Source organism: Leuresthes tenuis, unplaced genomic scaffold (genome assembly GCF_036924035.1).
Source record: "Leuresthes tenuis unplaced genomic scaffold, fLeuTen1.0.hap1 SCAF_11, whole genome shotgun sequence".
NCBI classification, from domain to species: domain Eukaryota; kingdom Metazoa; phylum Chordata; class Actinopteri; order Atheriniformes; family Atherinopsidae; genus Leuresthes; species Leuresthes tenuis.
In genome coordinates, this window is record NW_027325365.1 from 28,349,078 (window position 1) to 28,369,383 (window position 20,306).

General features: G+C 43.5%; 2 protein-coding genes across 2 annotated transcripts in view; both read right to left on the reverse strand.

Moving 5' to 3' along the window:
• Window positions 1-7,468, reverse strand: part of fbxo38 (F-box protein 38) — a 38,026-nt gene extending 30,558 nt beyond the window's left edge. Inside the window, exons 1-2 of the mRNA XM_072396252.1 lie at window positions 7,341-7,468; window positions 4,856-5,002 (exon numbers count right to left, since the gene is read on the reverse strand). Of these exons, the coding sequence (XP_072252353.1) occupies window positions 4,856-4,989 (134 nt within the window). The 5' untranslated portion in view covers window positions 4,990-5,002; window positions 7,341-7,468. The remainder of the gene's footprint in view (window positions 1-4,855; window positions 5,003-7,340) is intronic.
• Window positions 7,469-7,673: 205 nt separating this feature from the next.
• tmem129 (transmembrane protein 129, E3 ubiquitin protein ligase) overlaps window positions 7,674-20,306 on the reverse strand; it is a 149,911-nt gene continuing 137,278 nt past the window's right edge. The window contains exon 8 of the transcript XR_011917829.1: window positions 7,674-7,687. The gene's annotated coding sequence lies outside the window, so the exon portion shown is untranslated. The remainder of the gene's footprint in view (window positions 7,688-20,306) is intronic.

Consider the following 20,306-nt stretch of genomic DNA (forward strand, 5'->3'; position numbering starts at 1 on the left):
AAGGAGGAATAAGCTGAACCTTCAGTATTCCAACCGCCATCTGTGATATCATTCTATTTCTTGCTTGTCTCCCTGCACACGCACTCTTGATACTGACACAGATTTTTCAATTTGATTCATGGTAAATCAAACTGTTTCCAGTTATCCATAACTTATTCTTGGTGTTTACTTCTGGACAGTCTTATTTTGACTGTGTGTTGATAGATGAGTTTTACATTCTTTATCTATAAAATTCTAAATCTGTGATGAGATTTAGTGAAAAAAAGCTTGATGTCTTCTGATCCTCTGTTGCTTAGGCCAGTTTTGGTAACCCTAATTGTGGTGTGGACAAAACCGAGCACTGGGTCCAGATATACTCAACAATGTACAGGTCCAGACTCTGGCGGGGACATTTCAGGATTTTCAGAGTTTACCCAAAACCTTCTGAATGCTTTCTTATAGATATTGTCTTCTTAGAAAGTAAACCTTTAACCTGTCTGAAATCCTGAGCACTCTGAAACAGCTGAAACAAGTTATTACTCTCATCCTTTTTTCTTTATCCTGAGTAGTCACTTTGCCACTGCAGAAGAATGAAACCATTCGCTAAAATGCCTGATTTCATCCATAGAGGTTGCTGAAAACTGCGGTCCAGTATTTTAATCTTGATCAAATGACTTTGCTTCATGACCTGAAATCATTGTCAAAAGCCCTGGGAGCCAAATGAAGAAAAAAAAAAAATAAAATAAATTCTGGTCATCCATTTTCCAAGTCTGACCTTTTCTCCTTGAAAGCAAAAAATCTGCTTGTTAAAAAATCTGTTGTTTTTTTTAAGCCTGACCAAAAAAAGGTTTTCATTCCACATTTCATACATTTTTGCTTTTGTAATACCCTTCTCTGCCACATGAGGGAGTCTAACTGAACCACTGCCCTTGAGCAACATTTGGCAGACTTAAAGGGGAAGCTCGTTTTCTTTTTTAAACCTGGACTTTATTTCTGACATTAAATACGTTCATCTACTCATCGATAACATTTTGGTGAAAGTCTGCATCCTTCGGATGCTATTTAGATCACTCGAGATCTGTGTATATCCATATAACGGGAGTGAACAAGGCATAGACAATACAGCCTCTAAATAAGGCATTATCTGTCTTTATTTCACCAATACTTTAAGACAAATTAATGAATGAACGTGTACGATTGCACTGTTAGCTCAAAACTAATGTGCTCTTGTTATTGGGGGCTTTCTACACCCGGGTCACTTGGGATAAAGTCACTGACGCATGCCGCTGCAGCACAGCTTATTTACTCCATGCTCTGTGAAGGTCCGCTATCTTCACACGGAGTTTGCTACTGCTGGTAACATGGTTCGTGTTTGTGTAGTTCCAAATTGAGAACAAATTTCCAAAACGAACAGCGTGACTGTCACGCTCAATGTGGGAAGACTTGAGAGCCCTGCGTTACCTGGGAATTTTGAGACAGAAGATGCTGTGGCATAAGCTCCCCAACGAAGAGTCGCCGCCATTGCTTAGCAGCGTGTCAAAGACTTTACATTCGTGCAAAGTAATTGCATGCTGTGTGGTCAAATGTTTTCGCATGTTGGAGGTACTTCCCCCTTTGATATGATCAAAGCAACGCATGTGTTGCAACTGGCCCTATTATTGTCCTTCTGGTGAAATGTAACCAACCTTTGGAGCGCTTCCGCCTTGACGCCATGTTGGAAACATTCTGAGCCAAAATATGAAGTGTGCACATGATGTCATCGTGCAAATGCGTAAGACGTTAGCAGAACCTATAAATTGGATTGTTAGGCAGGCGGATTAACGATTCCACGGAATCGAACTACTGGGAGCTGGCTCTCTTCGAGAACTGGTTCTCAATTCCCCTCCCTATGCGTTATCAGCATTTCTGTGACCAAGAACAGTTTTAACATAACTGGTGGTGAGTCACTGAGTGACTGACCAAAGTGTGTGTCGTTCAAGTCTTTCTCACCTGTGAGTTATTTACCTGTCTGAAAGAGCATGATTTGGTCACAGGATCCAAGGTGTGAATGGTTGTGAAACTGCCAGGGGATGAGAATCAAAACCCTCTTTCATACGAGATGCATTTTATTAGTGCAAAAAAATCTACATCAACCAGCTTCTGTTGTATTTCACACATGGCAAACGAGGGCAGATAAGTCCTGTTGTGCCGTTGCATACTGTACTTGTGTAGCGGAATCAGCTGAGTGACGACTTTGGTAAGAGGGGAGAGTTCCATGATTCCAGCTTGTATGTAAGTACACAGAAGGTAGGATAGTTTCACCTCTGTTACTAACTCCTTTTCCTGCTCAGAGGCAGACCAACTTCCACCCCAGTACTGCACGATGCATAATAAAGGTGTATCGGTCCCAGCTTGAAAAGGCAGATGTTCAAGAGGCTATGACATGTCATTGCATGCTGGGAAGGTGATACTTAAGAGCAACTCCCCTGTTTAAATGTGTGTGATCTTTGAACAGATATTTTGATTTGTACCATTACTTGCTCTTTGCAACGATTTTCTGGACTTCTTTGTTGACAAGATCTCTGCTCTGCGGAGGTGGTGGCGTGGTGACACGCCTCTTGTTATTTCTGACCCCTCTGGCCCCCCGATGTGCCCTGCAGTCTTTGACCCGTATCGCTGTCTCAGCTGTTGGATGTAGTGCAGAAACTATGCCCACAACTTCCCCTTCAGATAGCATTGCCCTGCGTCTTTTTAAAAAGATTTTTAATTCAGTGGGCTCATTCATTTTGTTATTGTTTCATGCTTGTTTTAGCTCAGCCTGTTTTCCAGATCCTTTTAAGCATGCCATAGTGCAGCCACTAATCAAAAAGCCTCGCCTTGACTCATCTATCCTCACTAACTTTCAGCCTATCTCTAAACTTCCCTTTCTGTTAAAGGTGTTAAAGAAAGCAATGGCCACCAAGCTGTTATCATTTCTGGAGAAAAATTACATTCTTGAAAAATTCCAACCTGGTTTTAGACCTCGACATAGTACAGAATCTGCCCTTTTAAAAGTGTTTAATGATCTTATTTTAACTGTTGATTCTAGGTGTGCTGCCATCACAGCTGTATTTGACACAGTAGATCACAGAACCCTGCTGTCACGCCTGGAACAGTACGTTGGTATCAAGGGTACTGCCCTCATGCTGCTTCAGTCCTACCTCACTGACAGGAGCTTCTCAGTTCATTTAGGAGAATTTTCTTCTAGTGTGACCCCTCCAACTTCAGGGGTGCCTCAAGGATCTAAATTAGGCCCTTTATCATTCTCACTGTACATGTTGCCCCTTGGATCCATTCTCTGCAAACATCTTTTCATTGTTAAGCTGATGATGTTCCGATTTATCTCCCCGTACAAACTGTAAAAACTCTGTACAAACTCTACTTGCCTGTATAAGTGACATCAAGACTTGGACTTAAACCTAAATGACAGAAATATTATTTTATAAGCTCTCATAAAGAGCCTTGGTGTCACTCTTGTCAGTGATTTTAAATTTGACAGGCAAATTGGCTTTGTAATCAAAAGTGCCTTTTTCCAACTGCGACTTCTGGCCGGGGTAAAACCATACCTATTTCCTCATGATCTGGAAAAGGTGATTCATGCCTTCATTTTTTCAAGACTGGACTATTACAACTCGTTGTACGTGGTTTTAGATGAGCGCTCTCTGCAACGCCTACAGCGTGTACAAAATGCTCCTGCTTGACCTTTAATAGGTACAAAAAAACGGGAACATATAACCCCAGCTCTGGCCTCTCTGCACTGGCTTCCTGCACTAGTCTTTGATGAATTGATTTTAAGATCCTGATGTTTGTTTTTAAAATTTTGAATGGTTTGGCCCCAGAGTATTTAGCTGATCTGATATATGTTCACAGACCATATCAGAGCTCTGAGGTCTGCTAATAAACTATACTTGGATGTGCCTAAATGAAAGCTAAAGACTAAAGGCGATCGAGCTTTTGCAGTGGTTACCCCTAAGCTGTGGAATGGGTTACTGCTGCATATCCAGTCTTCAGAAACTCTGGACATTTTTAAATCCTTACTTAAAACTCACCTTTTCTCCCAGGCTTTCGGACCTGGGTGAAATGAATATTGTCTTTGTGTGTCAATTGCATATATTTGTTAAATTTCTTTTTTGGATTTTATTGTTATTTATTTATTTATGTAAAACACTTTGGTCAACTTAGGTTGTTATAAGGTAAACAACTCACAGGTGAGAATGATAGACAATGATCAGCTGAGTATGTGATACACATGTGACCTTGACAACCCGCCAAGTGTGAATGGTCTTTCAACACTTGTGAGCCAATACTCCACACCAACTGGTTAGTAACTGAAAAAACCCTCTATATGAGAGGGGACACATCTTCAAAAACCAAGATAAAAGTCCAGTGCAGTTATTCTTATTCAAGCTCTAAAGACAAAAAAAAAGACAAAAAGTGGAAAACTTGAGAGGGTCTGGACACTACATCAGCACCATATAGAAGCTGAACCATGGCTGCAACTTGACTGCTGTCAGCAACTCTTGCCGACTGCTTGTTAAATAGAGGCAATCACCTGTTAGGTTTCTTTCTATGGACATGCCCATGATATTTTTTTGTTAAAAAGTGTCACTTCATAAATACATATGAAGTGAATTTACTTGACAAAGCGAAGTGAAGAGTGGATCAAATCCACCTACTTAATGTCTGGTGCTATGAATTTCTTTAAATCAATACTTTAAATCAAAATTTAAAATAATAATCATTTTGAGGTTTAAATTAAAAACGTATGCAGGGTTTTCAACTTGATAGTACATAGTGTTGAACCTCTATTATACTGAGCATATAAGTATAAAACATGATTTGGTGGATGACTGCTTACCTGAATATATGACAAAGGACTTCATGGGACAACTCGTTGATGTAGTCTTTGGGCTCCGTGGACCTCAGGAGCAGTTCCCCTCCACTGCCACCCTCTAACAACTGGAGTTTAGATGCCTTCCTCCTTGGCCCCATCACTTCGATGTCACTGCTCAGACATGTATACAAATTGTGTACACACACATACTTATTCTTCACTTATTCTAAAGGTTATGGTTTCCAAGAATGAACCTCAGTTCTGAAAAACAAAAAAAAAGATGATGACTTAATCCAAGTACAGGAGGAAAGGGAGATGAAAGCTATGGCTTGTTGTTTTGTGAATAACAGATCAACTGCTTTTGTCAAATTGTTCATTTCTGCATTGGTGACTAACATAAGAGGGGACTTGTAATTTGGCAAAACTCACTTTAGGCCAACCTCCGATGATTAAAAACTCTGCAACTTTCCTTGAAGTTATGGGTGGAGGTGAGACCTTATTAGAGATGTAATGCACCTGGTCTGACTGCACTCTGCACCTTATAAATGAGTCTTTGTCCTGGATGGCAAACTGGCATCAATTTGATTGTGTTGGGCACACATACAATTGTTCACACACACATAGAACCTGTCTCAACAAGGGACTTAAACTGATCTACTGACAGACTTAGTCTATTTTTTCTGATTTAATTTAAACAATTAGCAGGAACAAAGCTGTGTGTGTCCTCCCTGTTTGGTCACATATTTCAGTCAGGTTGTGACTATGCAAAAAAAAACAAAAAAAACAGTAGAATGACTCTAAGAAGTTGACTATAAGAAAAAATATATATAAAATAAAAAGCTACATTACAGCTTGTAACTTTTCCTGTCAGTTATCACAAAGTGGGCTGTTTGGGTTTTTTCAAGTACTGAAGAAACCCACCCAGCTTGGAGGAGGGAGGTAACCCAACATGCAAGATGTGCATGTTATCATTTATCATTCTTTGCAGCCACCAGAGTAAGACTTTCTTAAAATGAACATTGTGTGTCTAGCATTGGAGAAATACACAACCTAATAATGGCTTCTCCCTCCTGACATTACTTCACAGAGTGGAGAAGACCATAATTTTCTGTGAAATTTGTACTTTTATTTCAGTATTATCATCAAATGAACCTGGTCTCACTTACTTTTTAAACCTGCCACTAAAGTTTCCATACCTTTTTTTTTTTTTTTTTTTTTTTTTTTTTTTTTAAATTGGCCAGCTGTCTCTTTGGCGTTATTACTGGCTGTTCTGGTACAGAGAGAAAGGGTGCGTATGTGTGTGTGTGTATATCAGAATTTATGACATGGATTGTGGATTTTCTGTTGGAGTTTTTGTTTATTGTAGTATTGTACTTACAAGATCAACCTCAAACCTTCTGGCCTGCAAAAGCCTTTACAACCACTGTAACCACAACAACCCTACCTGACTTCATTTCCCACCACAGGTTCATATTAAGTTAATGTTACACAGATATGCTTTCATTTACACGTTAAGTTCTACTCAGATTTTACAATTGCCTTTTGGTTGGGAGCATAGTGAGAGGAGGATCGAGGGAGAAGAGACAGGAGAGAAGGTGGACAGAAAGATGCTTCTGATGCTGAGCAGCTTCTGTTTCATCCACATTCACTGCATGGTCCATGCAGAACAGAATCCAATGCCCACAGTGATCTGACATAGCTAAGTAGCATATTGAAATAATGCTGCAGACTATATGAACTGATGGAGGTCACAGCTCATTAGATTCTGTTCTGTTGGGTGTCAACAGACAGATGAGCAGAACGCTGGAGGAGACATGGAGCTGAATGGACTATGACAGAGAGGTGGGACCACATCCCAGAGATGAGGGACCAGTTGCCATAGTAGCACACAACACCTTATTGAGTGTTACCTTTGTGCCTAAATGTTTTTCCTATACCTTTATAAAGATAAACCTTTATCTGTTTTATAGTAAAATAAATTATAAGAAAACAGTGAGCAGCTGATGCCCGCAGCTATCCATCTGTCAGCATCAGGGAAGACACACTGAAATGTTGGCTGAACTCTTCTTTATCAAAGTGATCCACAGTTTTCCACTACCATTGTCGTCAGACATGTGGTGTGGAATTCAACATCCACAGGAGCTGGAATAACAGTTACAACTATTTTATCTTTTTATAGTTTTCTGGATATTCTGATGTGGACGGCCCTTCCTGAGTGTTTACAGACGTCGTGCTGAGGGCTGGAACTTAGACCACCCAAACCACCCCGAATACCAGACGAAATGACAGTAGATCTGTCAGGGGAACGTTTAACGTTACAGCTGTCATTGAACTGAAAACGTCCTCCACACTTGTTACAGCACACCAAAAAGTTCAAGCTAGTCTTTGATGAAGCTACCCTGGCTGATATCACAGCTGCATGTGTACATAAATACAGATTTACACAAGCTGATAACCCGCTGAACACATCATTAAACCTGTGCGGCGTTCAGATGAGCTTCTAACCTACCTGTGTGTGTGAGCATGCAGGTCGCGGTGCTACCGTTCTCCAGCCATCCTCCGTGAACTACTCTTTAACCAAAAAGGCCCACAGACAAAGCTGTGTAGATGCGCTTCCTTACGTCTTCTTCTTCTTCTTCTTCCACTCTCTCTCTCTCTCTCTCTCTCTCTCTCTCTCTCTCTCTCTCACACACACACACACACTCTCAATGTTTCTTCTTCTTTTGCTTTCTGACGTTGGCGTTTAACGTTTGAGGCAGATTATCGCCACCTACTGCTGGAGTGTTGAGACATGTTCACTAAGAAAAAAAGAAAGAAAGAAAGAAAGAAAGAAAGAAAGAAACCCAAACTAAAATTCTTCAACTTTTTTTGTTTTTCTCTTTGCGTTTATGTTTCTGTGAGAGACAGTCCAAGAGTACCCAGTACACCCAACAAAGGGTTCAGTGAAATGGCACCTTTCCTAAGCACTTTACCTTGACCTTGATAGAAGGATTTAAGGAAAAGTTGACCGTGTTACAACGGGAATCCAAAGACAAGGTTTATTAGAGGAAACACCTGAGTATCTTCTGTCATAGCTACTCCAACAAGATTCCTTGATTGCTTGCTCCATTTCCCTGGGGCCTTTTAGTAACTGAAATATCTTTTGTTTTGTTGTGCTTAGTTTGTTTTCTGGCTCACGTAGCACTACAGACTTGAGAAGTGAGAAGATCCTGGTAACTGTTTGTTTGGACCAAGGTACCAGTTCTTAATATGCACCTGGAAGAGCATAAGTCTTTTTTTAAATCTCTGTTAAGATTTAAGAAGATATCTACTTTTTACAAAAAAATAAACCCAGCAGTATTTCTAATACAACAACGGTCTGACATCTGTTTCAAATGATGCTCTGAAGCAAAGACGTCTCAAATAGTTAAACGTCACCTTGCCTCTTCTTCTTCTTCTTCTTCTTCTTCTTCTTCTTCTTCTTCGTGTGAGAGGTGTGGAAGTGGAGCTGAGAGAAAGACTGAGAGTGAAAGCGATTTTCTTACCGGGTGAGGTGACAGGTGATAGGGTAGGTGAAGAAGAGGGTGAATTGATCACAGTGGTGGGTAAAACGGTTGAGGGGAGTGAGATGGGTAATGTTGGTTGTGAAGTGGATGGGGGACATCCAATAATAAGTGTGTTGGAAGGGGCAGGTGAGGATGTAGGTGTGTTGGAAGAGGTAGGGAATGTAACCGGAGGACTGTGTGAGGAGTCCGCAGTCGCAGACCAACAGTGTGAAATAAGTAAAAAACTGGAGACACAAGACACTGAAATACAAGTAAATGAGTTGTGCGAGGAGGGTGCAGTAGCTGAAGCTGAGGAGATGGAGGCCTGTGAGGCTGGAGAGAGTCCTGCTCCTCAGAAAAAGCGCACCAAAAGAAAGAATGTGGTGATTGTGATGGCCAGCGGTAAGGCTGGACGGCTGGCAGGCACACCGGGTGCTGCAGAAGGCAGGCCTGTCTGTCTGTCTGACAGCAGCGACAGCGAGGGGTGCGTGTCTGACAGCAGCAGCGTGCTGTCTCACACCCAGCAGACTGCTGTTCAGATGTATCCTCCTGCCATGCTGAAAGGTTTCCTACAGAAGACCAAAGGCATGAAAGGTCTCATAATAGAACAGCACTTCCCTGACCTGCAGGGGTTTTATAATTCAGCCAGAACCACGATAAAACAAAGAGCTGAATCAGACCTGACTGAGCAGGAAATATACAGGCTCAGGAAGCAAATGATCAAAGTCAGGAAACAGCTCGGTCTTTAATGTTAAATAAACCACGGATCCTATTTCTATTTATTTCGCTGTTTGTGTTCACTGTGCATTTTAACATCTCTGTCGTCATTATGGACACTTTTAAAATAGCAAGTCTGAATGTCAATGGTGCCCGGGAAGAGAGGAAGAGGGCACTGGTATTTGACACAGCTAGAATGAAGCACATAGATGTTCTATTTTTACAGGAAACGCACAGTGATGATAGAAATGAGACAGTGGAGGTGTGGGCTTCCTATTCTCCCGAGAATTTGCTCCAACCTCTGTGGAGGTTCGGCACGTTGTGGAGGGGAGGTGCCTTTTAGTCAAAGCCCATTTTGAGCTTTTTAACGTGGTTTTTATCAATATTTATGCCCCCAACAACGGTACAGAGAGGAAACGCTTCCTGGAGAATTGAATGATGTTTTAAACAGCTGCAGCTCGGAGGATTTTTTATTCATGGGCGGGGATTTTAACTGTACTGATAATGACGTTTTAGACCGCAACCACGCAGAGCCTCTTCCAGCATCCCAGCATGCCTTGAGGCAGCTGGTCTCCTCCCATGGCCTGGTGGACGTGTGGAGAAGGATGCACGCAAGCTGCAGACAGTACACATGGTCCCACGTTAGCGAAAACAGAATCTCCTCGGCCAGACTTGATCGCTTTTATGCTTTTAAACACAGAGTCAGTGTCGTCAGAACGTGTAAGATTTTACCGGTTGGTTTTACTGATCACTCTCTGGTTGTATGTAGCGCTTTTATTAGGAATATTTTACCCAAAAGCGCATATTGGCATTTTAACTCTGTTTTAACTGTTGATAAATCTTTCAGGGAGGTTTTAAACTTTTACTGGAATGATTTTAGACAGAGGAAAAGTGAATATGTCAGTCTGAGGCAGTGGTGGGACCATGGAAAGGTGCAGATTAGACTTCTTTGTCAACAGCACACGCTCAATGTCACACGTAACATTCACAGGTCTATCAAAGATCTGGAGACTGACATTGTGGATCTCGAGTGTGAGAGCGAGTCCACAGGAGATCGAGGATATATTGAAATCCTCAAGTCAAAAAAGACGGCGTTGGCCAACCTGCTGGACACTAAAGTACAGGGTGCACTGGTCCGGTCCCGGGTACAAGACATCAGGGAGATGGATGCTCCATCGAGCTACTTCTTCGCACTGGAGAGGAGACGAGGGCAGAAGAGACAGATCCACTCTCTGCTCTCGGAGACAGGACAGGAGCTGACAGAGCCGGGTCTTATAAGGAAAAGAGCTGTGGAGTTCTTCGCCTTGCTGTTCAAGAGTGAGCACAAGGAGGACGAGGAGCTGATGGAGGAAGTCTGTGGTGGGCTTCCTCAGCTGTCTGACGAAGTTAACTCGCAGCTCGACAAGCCACTGACCCCACAGGAGCTGCACGCCGCGCTGCAGAGCATGCAGGGGCAAAGGGCTCCGGGCATAGACGGACTCACTGTGGAGTTCTATAAGGCTTTCTGGGACATCATGGCCCAAGACATCCTGGATGTCTTTGAGGAAAGCCTGGTGTCTGGGTCACTGCCGCTGTCCTGCCGGAGAGCGGTAGTCACCCTCTTACTGAAAACCGGCTGCCTACAAGACATCAAAAACTGGCGTCCTGTCTCTCTCCTCTGTACAGATTATAAGATACTGTCCAAAGTCTTAGCCAACAGGCTGAGAGGAGCCATGGAGCAGACTCTCCACCGGGACCAGACGTACTGTGTACCCGGCAGGTCTATGGTGGATAATATCTACCTTATTCGGGATGTTTTGGAGGTCTCCAGTTCATTAGGCATAAACACTGGATTGATCTCATTAGATCAAGAAAAGGCTTTTGACCGCGTTGAACACAGCTTCCTCTGGAAGGTCATGGAGAGGTTTGGGTTTGGCGCAGGTCTTATAGCCAAGATCAAAGTGTTGTACAGTGACAATGAGAGTGTGCTGAAGTTTAATGGTGGCTTGTGTGCTCCTTTTAGGGTGCATAGAGGCGTCCGGCAGGGCTGTGCACTGTCTGGGATGCTCTATGCACTCTCCCTGGAACCCCTCCTACAAAAGATAAGATCATCTGTTCAAGGCCTGCTTTTACCTGGTTTTAACAGCCGTGTTGTTTTATCTGCTTATGCCGACGATGTTGTTGTTTTTATCAAGGACCAACAGGATGTGAACATTTTAAACTCTGTTGTTGGGAAATTTTCTGTTGTGTCGGCTGCGAGGGTGAACTGGAGGAAGAGCGAGGCCCTGGCTGTTGGCGAGTGGCGTGAAGGCCTCCCAGTTCTCCCTCAAAGCCTAACATGGAAAAAAGAAGGTTTAAAATACCTTGGTATTTATCTGGACAACCATGATTTCACAAAGAAAAACTGGGACAACATCAACACTACGGTCGACAGCAAACTGGCCAAGTGGAAATGGCTCCACGGTAAAATGTCCTTTAGAGGCACGGTGCTGGTCCTGAACAACCTGGTGGCCTCTTTATTGTGGCACAAGTTGACCTGCCTGGACCCTCCATCGGGCCTCGTTGCGGAGATCCAGGCAAAGATGGTTAGTTTCTTTTGGGATAAGTTTCATTGGGTACCACAGTGTGTGTTGTTTTTATCCAGAGATGAGGGGGGCCAGGGCCTGGTCCACCTGGCTAGCAGGACAGCCACCTTCAGGCTCCAGTTCATTCAGAGGTATCTGACTGGACCTGAAGATCTGGTGTGGCGGGATGTGGCCAGCTGCATACTCAGGCGTGTCAACAACCTGGGGCTGGATGCTGCTCTGTTTTTAACTGATTTTAATTCTCTAAGAGTAAGTGGGTTGCCTCCTTTTTATCAGAGTAGCTTTAAATCATGGGCGATGTTTAAACATAACGTGAGCGGGAAGCGTGACTCTCTGTACTGGTTGTTAAAAGAGCCTTTGATATGTGGTGCCAGACTTGATGTGTGTTGCAGCACCGTGCCTGGGCTGGCGGGGGCGCTGTGCAGGTCAAAGGTCGTCTGTCTGGAGCAACTGGTGGATGCGGCAGGACCTGCACTGACTGGCAGCCAGGCGCTGGGCTCAACTCTGGGGGTGCGCTCTGTCCGCCTGATAGAGAGTTATGGAGGAAGAGGCTGACAGAGACAGAGAGAGACCTTCTCCTCAGGTACGGCAGAGGAGAGGCCGAACCCGACACCACAGACCCGTACCCGGAGATAGACCTGGAACCAACTTTCACAGAGCTCAGCGGCCCGATGCTGAAAGTCTGCGGAGAGGACAAGCTAAGCCTACACAAGGCTGATAAAAGGACGCTGTACATGAACTGTGTGAAGAACTTCCACAGGACTAAACTGGTCAATAGAGCTGAGAGTGTGTGGACGGAAAGGCTGAGTGGACTGAGCCCACAATGGAGAACTCTATATAAACCTCCGATAAAAAGGAGAACTGGAGATCTCCAGTGGAGGATTTTACATGATGCCATAGCCACAAATGCTTATTTATCCGTTTTTACTCAGTGTTTTAAACGAGTGCCCTTTCTGTGGTTTGCCCGAAAACATTTTTCATGTTTTTACTGAGTGCAATAGGTTAACAGAGTTTTTTATCGTTTTAACTCGTGTTTTTAACCTCTTTGGTGCTACTTTTACTGTCCCTGGTTTTATTTGTGGTGTCAGATATAGAAAAACTGAGAAACAAAAATGTCAACTTTTAAACTTTCTAGTAGGCGAAGCCAAACTGTCCATTTATCTGACCCGCAGGGACAAACTGCAGGGAGGATCGACCCTGGATGCTGTGACTCTGTGGAGGTACAACGTTAAAGCCAGGCTGAGGCTGGAGTTTTGCTTCCAGAGTCACCGTCAACATTGCAGAATTTGCACATCACTGGGCTCATGAGGGGATTTTATGCCAGGTGGCTGAAGACGAACTGCAATTTGCACATTTTCTAAAATAATTGATTGATCCTTTTATTGTTGAGTAAGTTGTGAAATGTGTTTTGATACACAGTGTAAATAAAGTGCTGTTAAAAATCTAAAAATCTTCTTCGTGTGAGAGGTGTGGAAGTGGAGCTGAGAGAAAGACTTGGAGTGAAAGAGATTTTCTTACCTTTTATCTCTATCTTTGTCTTAATTTGTTTAATGTTTCATTAGTTGTGTTGGTTTTGAGTACTTTGCAGTGTGTTGAAAGTTTAATTTAGCTTTTTTGTTGTTTTGTTAGGTGTGCTTCCCAGCCTTGCTGGGAGGCCACAATGGCGTCCAGTGGCTTCTCCATGCTGTCCCGGAAGCACGGCATCAGGGTTGGTGCCGGCGCTCCGTGCAGCGTGGAGCAGGTGACGCTGGCCGTGGGGCACATGATTGGGCACAGCTCAGTTAAGTCTGCTGCCCGCATGAACAAGGCGGTAGTGTTATTTGTAGAGAAGGTGGAGCAGGTAAACAGGTTGATGGAGACGGGCATCACTGTGAACAGGATGTTTGAGCCGGTGCTGCCGTTAACGCAGCCGGCCACAAGAATCACCTTATCAAACGTCCTCCCTTTCATCAGTGATGAATTCCTGATGAAAGATTTGTCCAGACACGGAAAGGTAGTGTCACCAATCAGGAAGGTTCTGTCGAGCTGCAAGTCTCCCCTGCTGAGACACTTGGTGTCTCACCGCAGGCAGCTCTACGTGATCCTCAATAGTAAATAAGAAGTGTTCGACTATCGTTTCCGTGTGGACGATTTTGAATACATATTGTTTGCGACATCATACTTTGTCAAGTGCTTTTTTGTGTGGTGAGGAGGGACACCTGATCAGGGCCTGTCCAAGCCGCGGTGCTCCGGCTGAGCGGGCGCGGGCGTGGCCGATGCCGATACCGGGAGGGTCAGTGCTGCGGGGGAAACTGCAGGAACCGCAGGGAAGCGGCAGATTGAGGAGATCCAGAGCCAAGCTGGAGGGAGCACTGAGGTGAGTGGTGAGAGGGAAGATGGGGGGTGTGAAACGGGTGAGGTGACAGGCGATACTGTTGGTGAAGTAGCGGGTGAATTAGTCACAGAGGTGGGTGAAACGGTTGAGAGGAGTGAGATGGGTAATGTTGGTTGTGAAGTGGGTGAGGAAAATAAAGTAGTAAGTGTGTTGGAAGAGGCAGGTGAGGATGTAGGTGAGTTGGGCGAGGCAGGTAATATAACAGGAGAACTGTGTGAAGAGTCCGAGGTCGCAGGCGACCAGTGTGAAACAGGTAAAGCAATGGAGACACGTGAAATAGAAATAAAAGCAGATGAGTTGTGCGAGGGGGGTGCAGTAGCTGAGGCTGAGGATATGGAGGCCTGTGAGGCTGGAGGGAGTTCTGCTCCTCTAAAAAAAGCACTCCAAAAGAAAAATTGTGGTGATACTGATGATTGTGATGGCCAGTAGTAAGGCCGGACGACTGGCAGGCACACGGGGCAGGGTGCTGCAGGGAGCGGACCTGCCTGTCTGTCTGACAGCAGCGACAGCGAGGGGTGTGTGTCTGACAGCAGCAGCGTGCTGTCTCACACCCAGCAGGCTGCTGCTCAGGTGTATCCTCCTACCATGCTGAAGGTGTTCTTACAGAAGACCAAAGGCATGAAGGGTCTCATATTAGAACAGCACTTCACTGACCTGCAGGGTTTTTATAATTCCGCCAGAACCACAATAAAGCAAAGGGCTGAATCAGACCTGACTGACCAAGAAGTATACAGACTCAGAAAGCAAATGATGAAAGTCAGGAAACGACTCGGTCTTTAATGATAAACAAACCACAGATCTTATTTCTATTTATTTCACTGTTTGTGTTCACTGTGCATTTTAACATCTCTGTCGTCATTATGGACACTTTTAAATTAGCAAGTCTGAATGTCAATGGTGCCAGGGAAGAGAGGAAGAAGGCACTGGTATTTGACACAGCTAGGATAAAGCACATTGATGTTCTATTTTTACAAGAAACACACAGTGATGTTGGAATTGAGGCAGAGTGGAGCAGAGAATGGGAAGGAGAGCTAATTTTAAGCCATCACACCAACCTCAGTGGAGGAGTGGGCTTCCTGTTCTCTAGAGGATTTGCTCCAACCTCTGTGGAGGTTCGGCACGTTGTGGAGGGGAGGTGTCTTTTAGTCAGAGCCCATTTTGAGCGTTTTAATGTGGTTTTTATAAATATTTATGCTCCTAACAACGGTACAGAGAGGAAACGCTTCCTGGAGAACTTGAATGATTTTTTAAACAGCTGCAGCTCGGAGGATTTTTTACTCATGGGTGGAGATTTTAATTGTACTGATGATGACATTTTAGATCGAAACCAAGCAGAGCCTCTTCCAGCATCCCAGCATGCCTTGAGGCACCTGGTCTCCTCCCATGGCCTGGTGGACGTGTGGAGAAGGATGCACACAGGCTGCAGACAGTACACATGGTCCCACGTTAGTGAAAACCGAATCTCCTCGGCCAGACTTGATCGCTTCTATGCTTTCAAACACAGAGTCAGTGTCGTCAGAACGTGTAAGATTTTACTGGTTGGTTTTACTGATCACTCTCTGGTTTTATGTAGCGCTTTTATTAGGAACATTTTACCCAAAAGCGCATATTGGCATTTTAACTATGTTTTAACTGTTGATAAATCTTTCAGGGAGGTTTTAAGATTTTTCTGGAATGATTTTAGACAGAGAAAAAGCGAAGGTGCAGATTAGACTTCTTTGTCAACAGCACACGCTCAATGTCACACGTAACATTCACAGGTCTATCAAAGATCTGGAGACTGACATTGTGGATCTCGAGTGTGAGAGCGAGTCCACAGGAGATCGAGGATATATTGAAATCCTCAAGTCAAAAAAGACGGCTTTGGACGACCTGCTGGACACTAAAGTACAGGGTGCACTGGTCCGGTCCCGGGTCCAAGACATCAGGGAGATGGATGCTCCATCGAGTTACTTCTTTGCATTGGAGAAGAGACAAATCCACTCTCTGCTCTATGAGACAGGACAGGAGCTGACAGAGCCGGGTCTCATTAGGAAAAGGGCTGTCGAGTTCTTTACCTCACTGTTCAGAAGTGAACACAAAGAGGATGAAGAACTGATAGAGGAGGTCTGTGGTGGACTTCCTCAGCTGTCTGAAGAGGTCAACTCACAGCTCGACAGGCCACTGACTCCACAGGAGCTGCACGCTGTGCTGCAGGGCATGCAGGGGCGAAGGGCTCCAGGCATCGACGGCCTCACCGTAGAGTTTTATAAGGCTTTATGGGACATCTTAGCCCACGACATCCTAGATGTCTTTGAGGAAAGCCTGGTGTCTGGGTCACTGCCACTGTCATGTCGGAGAGCCGTCGTCACACTCTTGCCAAAAACCGTCTGCTTGCATGACATAAAAAACTGGCGTCCTGTCTCTCTCCTCTGTACGGACTATAAAATATTGTCATAAGTCTTAGCCAACAGGCTGAGAGGGGCCATGGAGCAGACTCTCCACCGGGACCAGACGTACTGTGTACCCGGCAGGTCTATGGTAGATAATATCTACCTCATTCGGGATGTTTTGGAGGTCTTCAGTTCATTAGGCATAAACACTGGATTGATCTCATTAGATCAAGAAAAGGCTTTTGACTGCGTTGAGTATCATCAGCATAACAATGGAAATTTATGCCATGCTGTCTAATAATGTTAACTAATGGAAGCATGTACAAAGTAAAAATAATTGGTCCAAGCACAGAACCCTGAGGAACTCCAGACTTACTCCGATGTGTGAGGAAGATTCTTCATTTACAAGAACAAACTGGAATCTATCAGATAAATATGACTTAAACCAGCCTAATGCAGTTCCTTTAATCCCAATAACATGTTCAAGTCTCTGTAACAGAATGCTGTGATCGATCGTATCAAATGCAGCACTGAGATCTAATAGGACAAGCACAGACATAAGTCCGCTATCAGAGACTAAGAGGAGATCATTGGTAACTTTCACCAGTGCTGTTTCTGTGCTATTATGCACTCTGAATCCTGACTGAAACTCTTCAAACAGATTATTTCTATGTAAATGATCACAAAGTTGAACTGCAACTATTTATTCAAGAACTTTAGACAAAAAAGGGAGATTGGATATAGGTTGATAATTAGCCAACACTTCTAAATCAAGAGTAGGTTTTTTAAGTTTTAAGTAAAGGTTTAATTACAGCAACCTTAAAAGTCTGAGGTACATATCCTGTTAACAAAGACAGATTGATCAAATCCAATATGAAAGTGTCAGTTAAGGGGAAAACCTCCTTGAACAGTCTGGTTGGGATTGGGTAGAAGAGACTAACTGAAGGAACACTGTTAACTGTTCACTCTCAATGCCATAAGTCAGCACAAGATCAAGGGTATGATTAAGGCAGTGAGTAGGTGTGTGAACACTTTGAGAAAATCCAGTAGAGTCTAATATAGAATTAAAGTTAATATTTAGGCTGTCATTTTCAAAATCTACATGAATATTAAAGTCACCCACTACAATGACTTTATCTGTACTCGGCACTAACTGGGATAAAAACTCTGACAATTCAGACAGAAACTCAGAATAAGGGCCAGGTGGACGATATACAACAACAAACACAAGAGGTTTTTGTGATTTACACTTTGGGTGGGAAAAACTGAGAATCAGAGATTCAAAAGAGCTAAAACTAATCTTGGGTCTAGGACTAATTAGTATCCCTGATCTGAAGATAGCTGTCACTCCTCCTCTGCCTGTGGTTCGAGGAACGTGAACATTTAAATAGTCAGAGGGAGTTGATTCATTAATGCTAACATTATCCTCCTGCTGCAGCCAGGTTTCTGTAAGACAAAATATATCAATATGATGATCACCAATCAAATCATTCACTAACAGAGACTTTGAAAGGATAGATCTAATATTCAGCAAACCACATTTAATAGTTTGATGTTTTTATCCAGTTAAAGTTTTTGTTTAAAATTTTTTTTTGCACAAGAGGATTTTGCTCCTGTTCAAGGCCTGTTTTTACCTGGTTTTCACAGCAGTGTTGTTTTATCTGCTTATGCTGATGATGTTGTTGTTTTTATCAAAGACCAACAGGATGTGTGTATGTTAGACTCTACAGTTGAAAGGTTTTCTGTTGTGTCTGCTGCAAGGGTGAACTTTAGGAAGAGCGAGGCCCTGGCTGTTGGTGAGTGGCGTGAAGGCCTCCCTGTTCTCCCACAAAGCCTAACCTGGAAAAGAGGGTTAAAGTATCTTGGTATTTATCTAGGGAACAACAACATCAAGATGAAAAACTGGGATAATATCAATGAGAAAGTAGATAACAAACTGGCTAAGTGGAGGTGGCTCCACTCACAAATGTCCTTTAGGGTGCTGGTCTTAAATAACCTGGTGGCCTCTTTATGGCACAGGTTAGCCTATCTGGACCCTACATCAGGTCTCATTGCTGGGATTCAAGCAATTCAAGATTCAAGGTAAATTTCCTCTGGGATAAATTTCATTGGGTACCACAGTCTGTGTTGTTTTTATCCAGAGATGAGGGGGGGCAGGGCCTGGTTCGCCTGGTCCACCTGGCTAGCAGGACAGCCACCTTCAGGCTTCAGTTTATTCAAAGATATCTGACTGGACCTGAAGATCTGGTGTGGAGGAACGTGGCCAGCTGGATGCTGCTCTGTTTTTAACTGATTTTGATTTTTTTGATTATCAGGGTGCTTTTAAATCCTGGGCGCTGTTTAAAAATAAAAGAAGTGAGGAATGTGACTCTGTACTGGCTGTTAAAGAGCCTCTAATCTGTGGTGCCAGACTGGACGTGTGTTGCAACACCATGCCTGGGCTGTCTGAGTCAGCTGGTAGATGCAGCAGGACCCGCACTTACAGACAGCCAAGCTCTGGGCTCTGTTCTGGGGATGGAGAGGAGCCTGGAGCTCTGGAGGTAGAGGCTGACAGAGAAGGAGAGAGACCTTCTCCTCAGATACAGCAGAGGAGAGGCTGAACCTTACTCCAAAGGTCTTTATCCAGAGATTCACCTGAGCCCTGGATTCACAGAGCTCAGCAGTCCTCTACTAAGATTCCGTGATGGAGAAAAATTAAGCCTGCACAAGGCAGATAAAAAGACCCTGTACATAAAATGTGTAAAAACCATCTACAAAATGAGCTTGTGCAATAGAGCGGAGTGTGGGTGGACTGAGAGGCTGGGTGGGCTGAGCCCACAGTGGAGAACTGTATAAACCTCCTCTGAAGAAGAGAACTGGAGATCTCCAATGGAGAATTTTACATGGGACTATTGCAACACCTATTGATCTTTGTTTAATCGCAGTGTTTTAAATGAGTGCCCTTTCTGTGGTCTGTCTGAAAACATTTTTCATGTTTTTACTGGGTGCAGGAGATTAGCAAGATTTTTTTAATGTTTTAACTCGTGTTTTTAACCTATTCGGTGTTATTTTTACTGCCTCAGCTTTTATTTGTGGAATCAGATAAAAAAACAGAAAAGGAAAAGTGTGAACTCCTACATTTTTTCATAGGAGAAGCAAAAATGTCTATCTACCTGACTCGCAAAGACAGACTGCAGGGAGAGTTGACTCTTGATGTTGTGACTCTGTGGAAGTACAACGTAAAGGCCAGACTGAGGCTGGAGTTTGCTTCCACAGGGTCACAGGGAATGTGGATGTTTTTGCACAACAGTGGGCTCATGAGGTGCTTTTGTGTCAGGTGGAAAACTACAATTTGCATCCTTTTTAAATTGATTGATCCATTTATTAAGTAAATTGTTTGTGTTGTTTTATACCAACTGAAAATAAAGTGCTGTTTAAAAGTCAAATAAAAAAAAAAAAAAGATTTTTTTATTTTTTTTTTTAACTTTGATTTTTAATGGCAGCTGGCATCCTTGATGTTGCATATGCCACCATCTACTGGACTTAACTTCTTTGTTATTCTTCTTTTCCTATATTCTTTTAATTACCCCAGTTGACACCAGGAATCTCATTATTATTTTCCTCCCTTCTTTAGATTTCCCAGATTCAACTATGTTTCTAAGATTACATTCTCTTATTCCTGCATTCTGCAGCCCTATCTTCATCCTTTCCCTTCCATACCTAGGACATGCTACCATCACATTCCACTGTCTCCGTCTCCCCGCAGCTACACTGCCCAGTTGGATGTTTCCCCATTATGTTAAGTGTATTATTCAGTTTACTATGTCCTATTCTTGTCCTGTTCATAATTACTTGTTCTGTTCTGTTTATAACGCCTTCCCTCTCCTGCTACACTTTGTAATTTATATGTCTTCCTTTTTCCTGATTCTTCCAATATTGATTCCA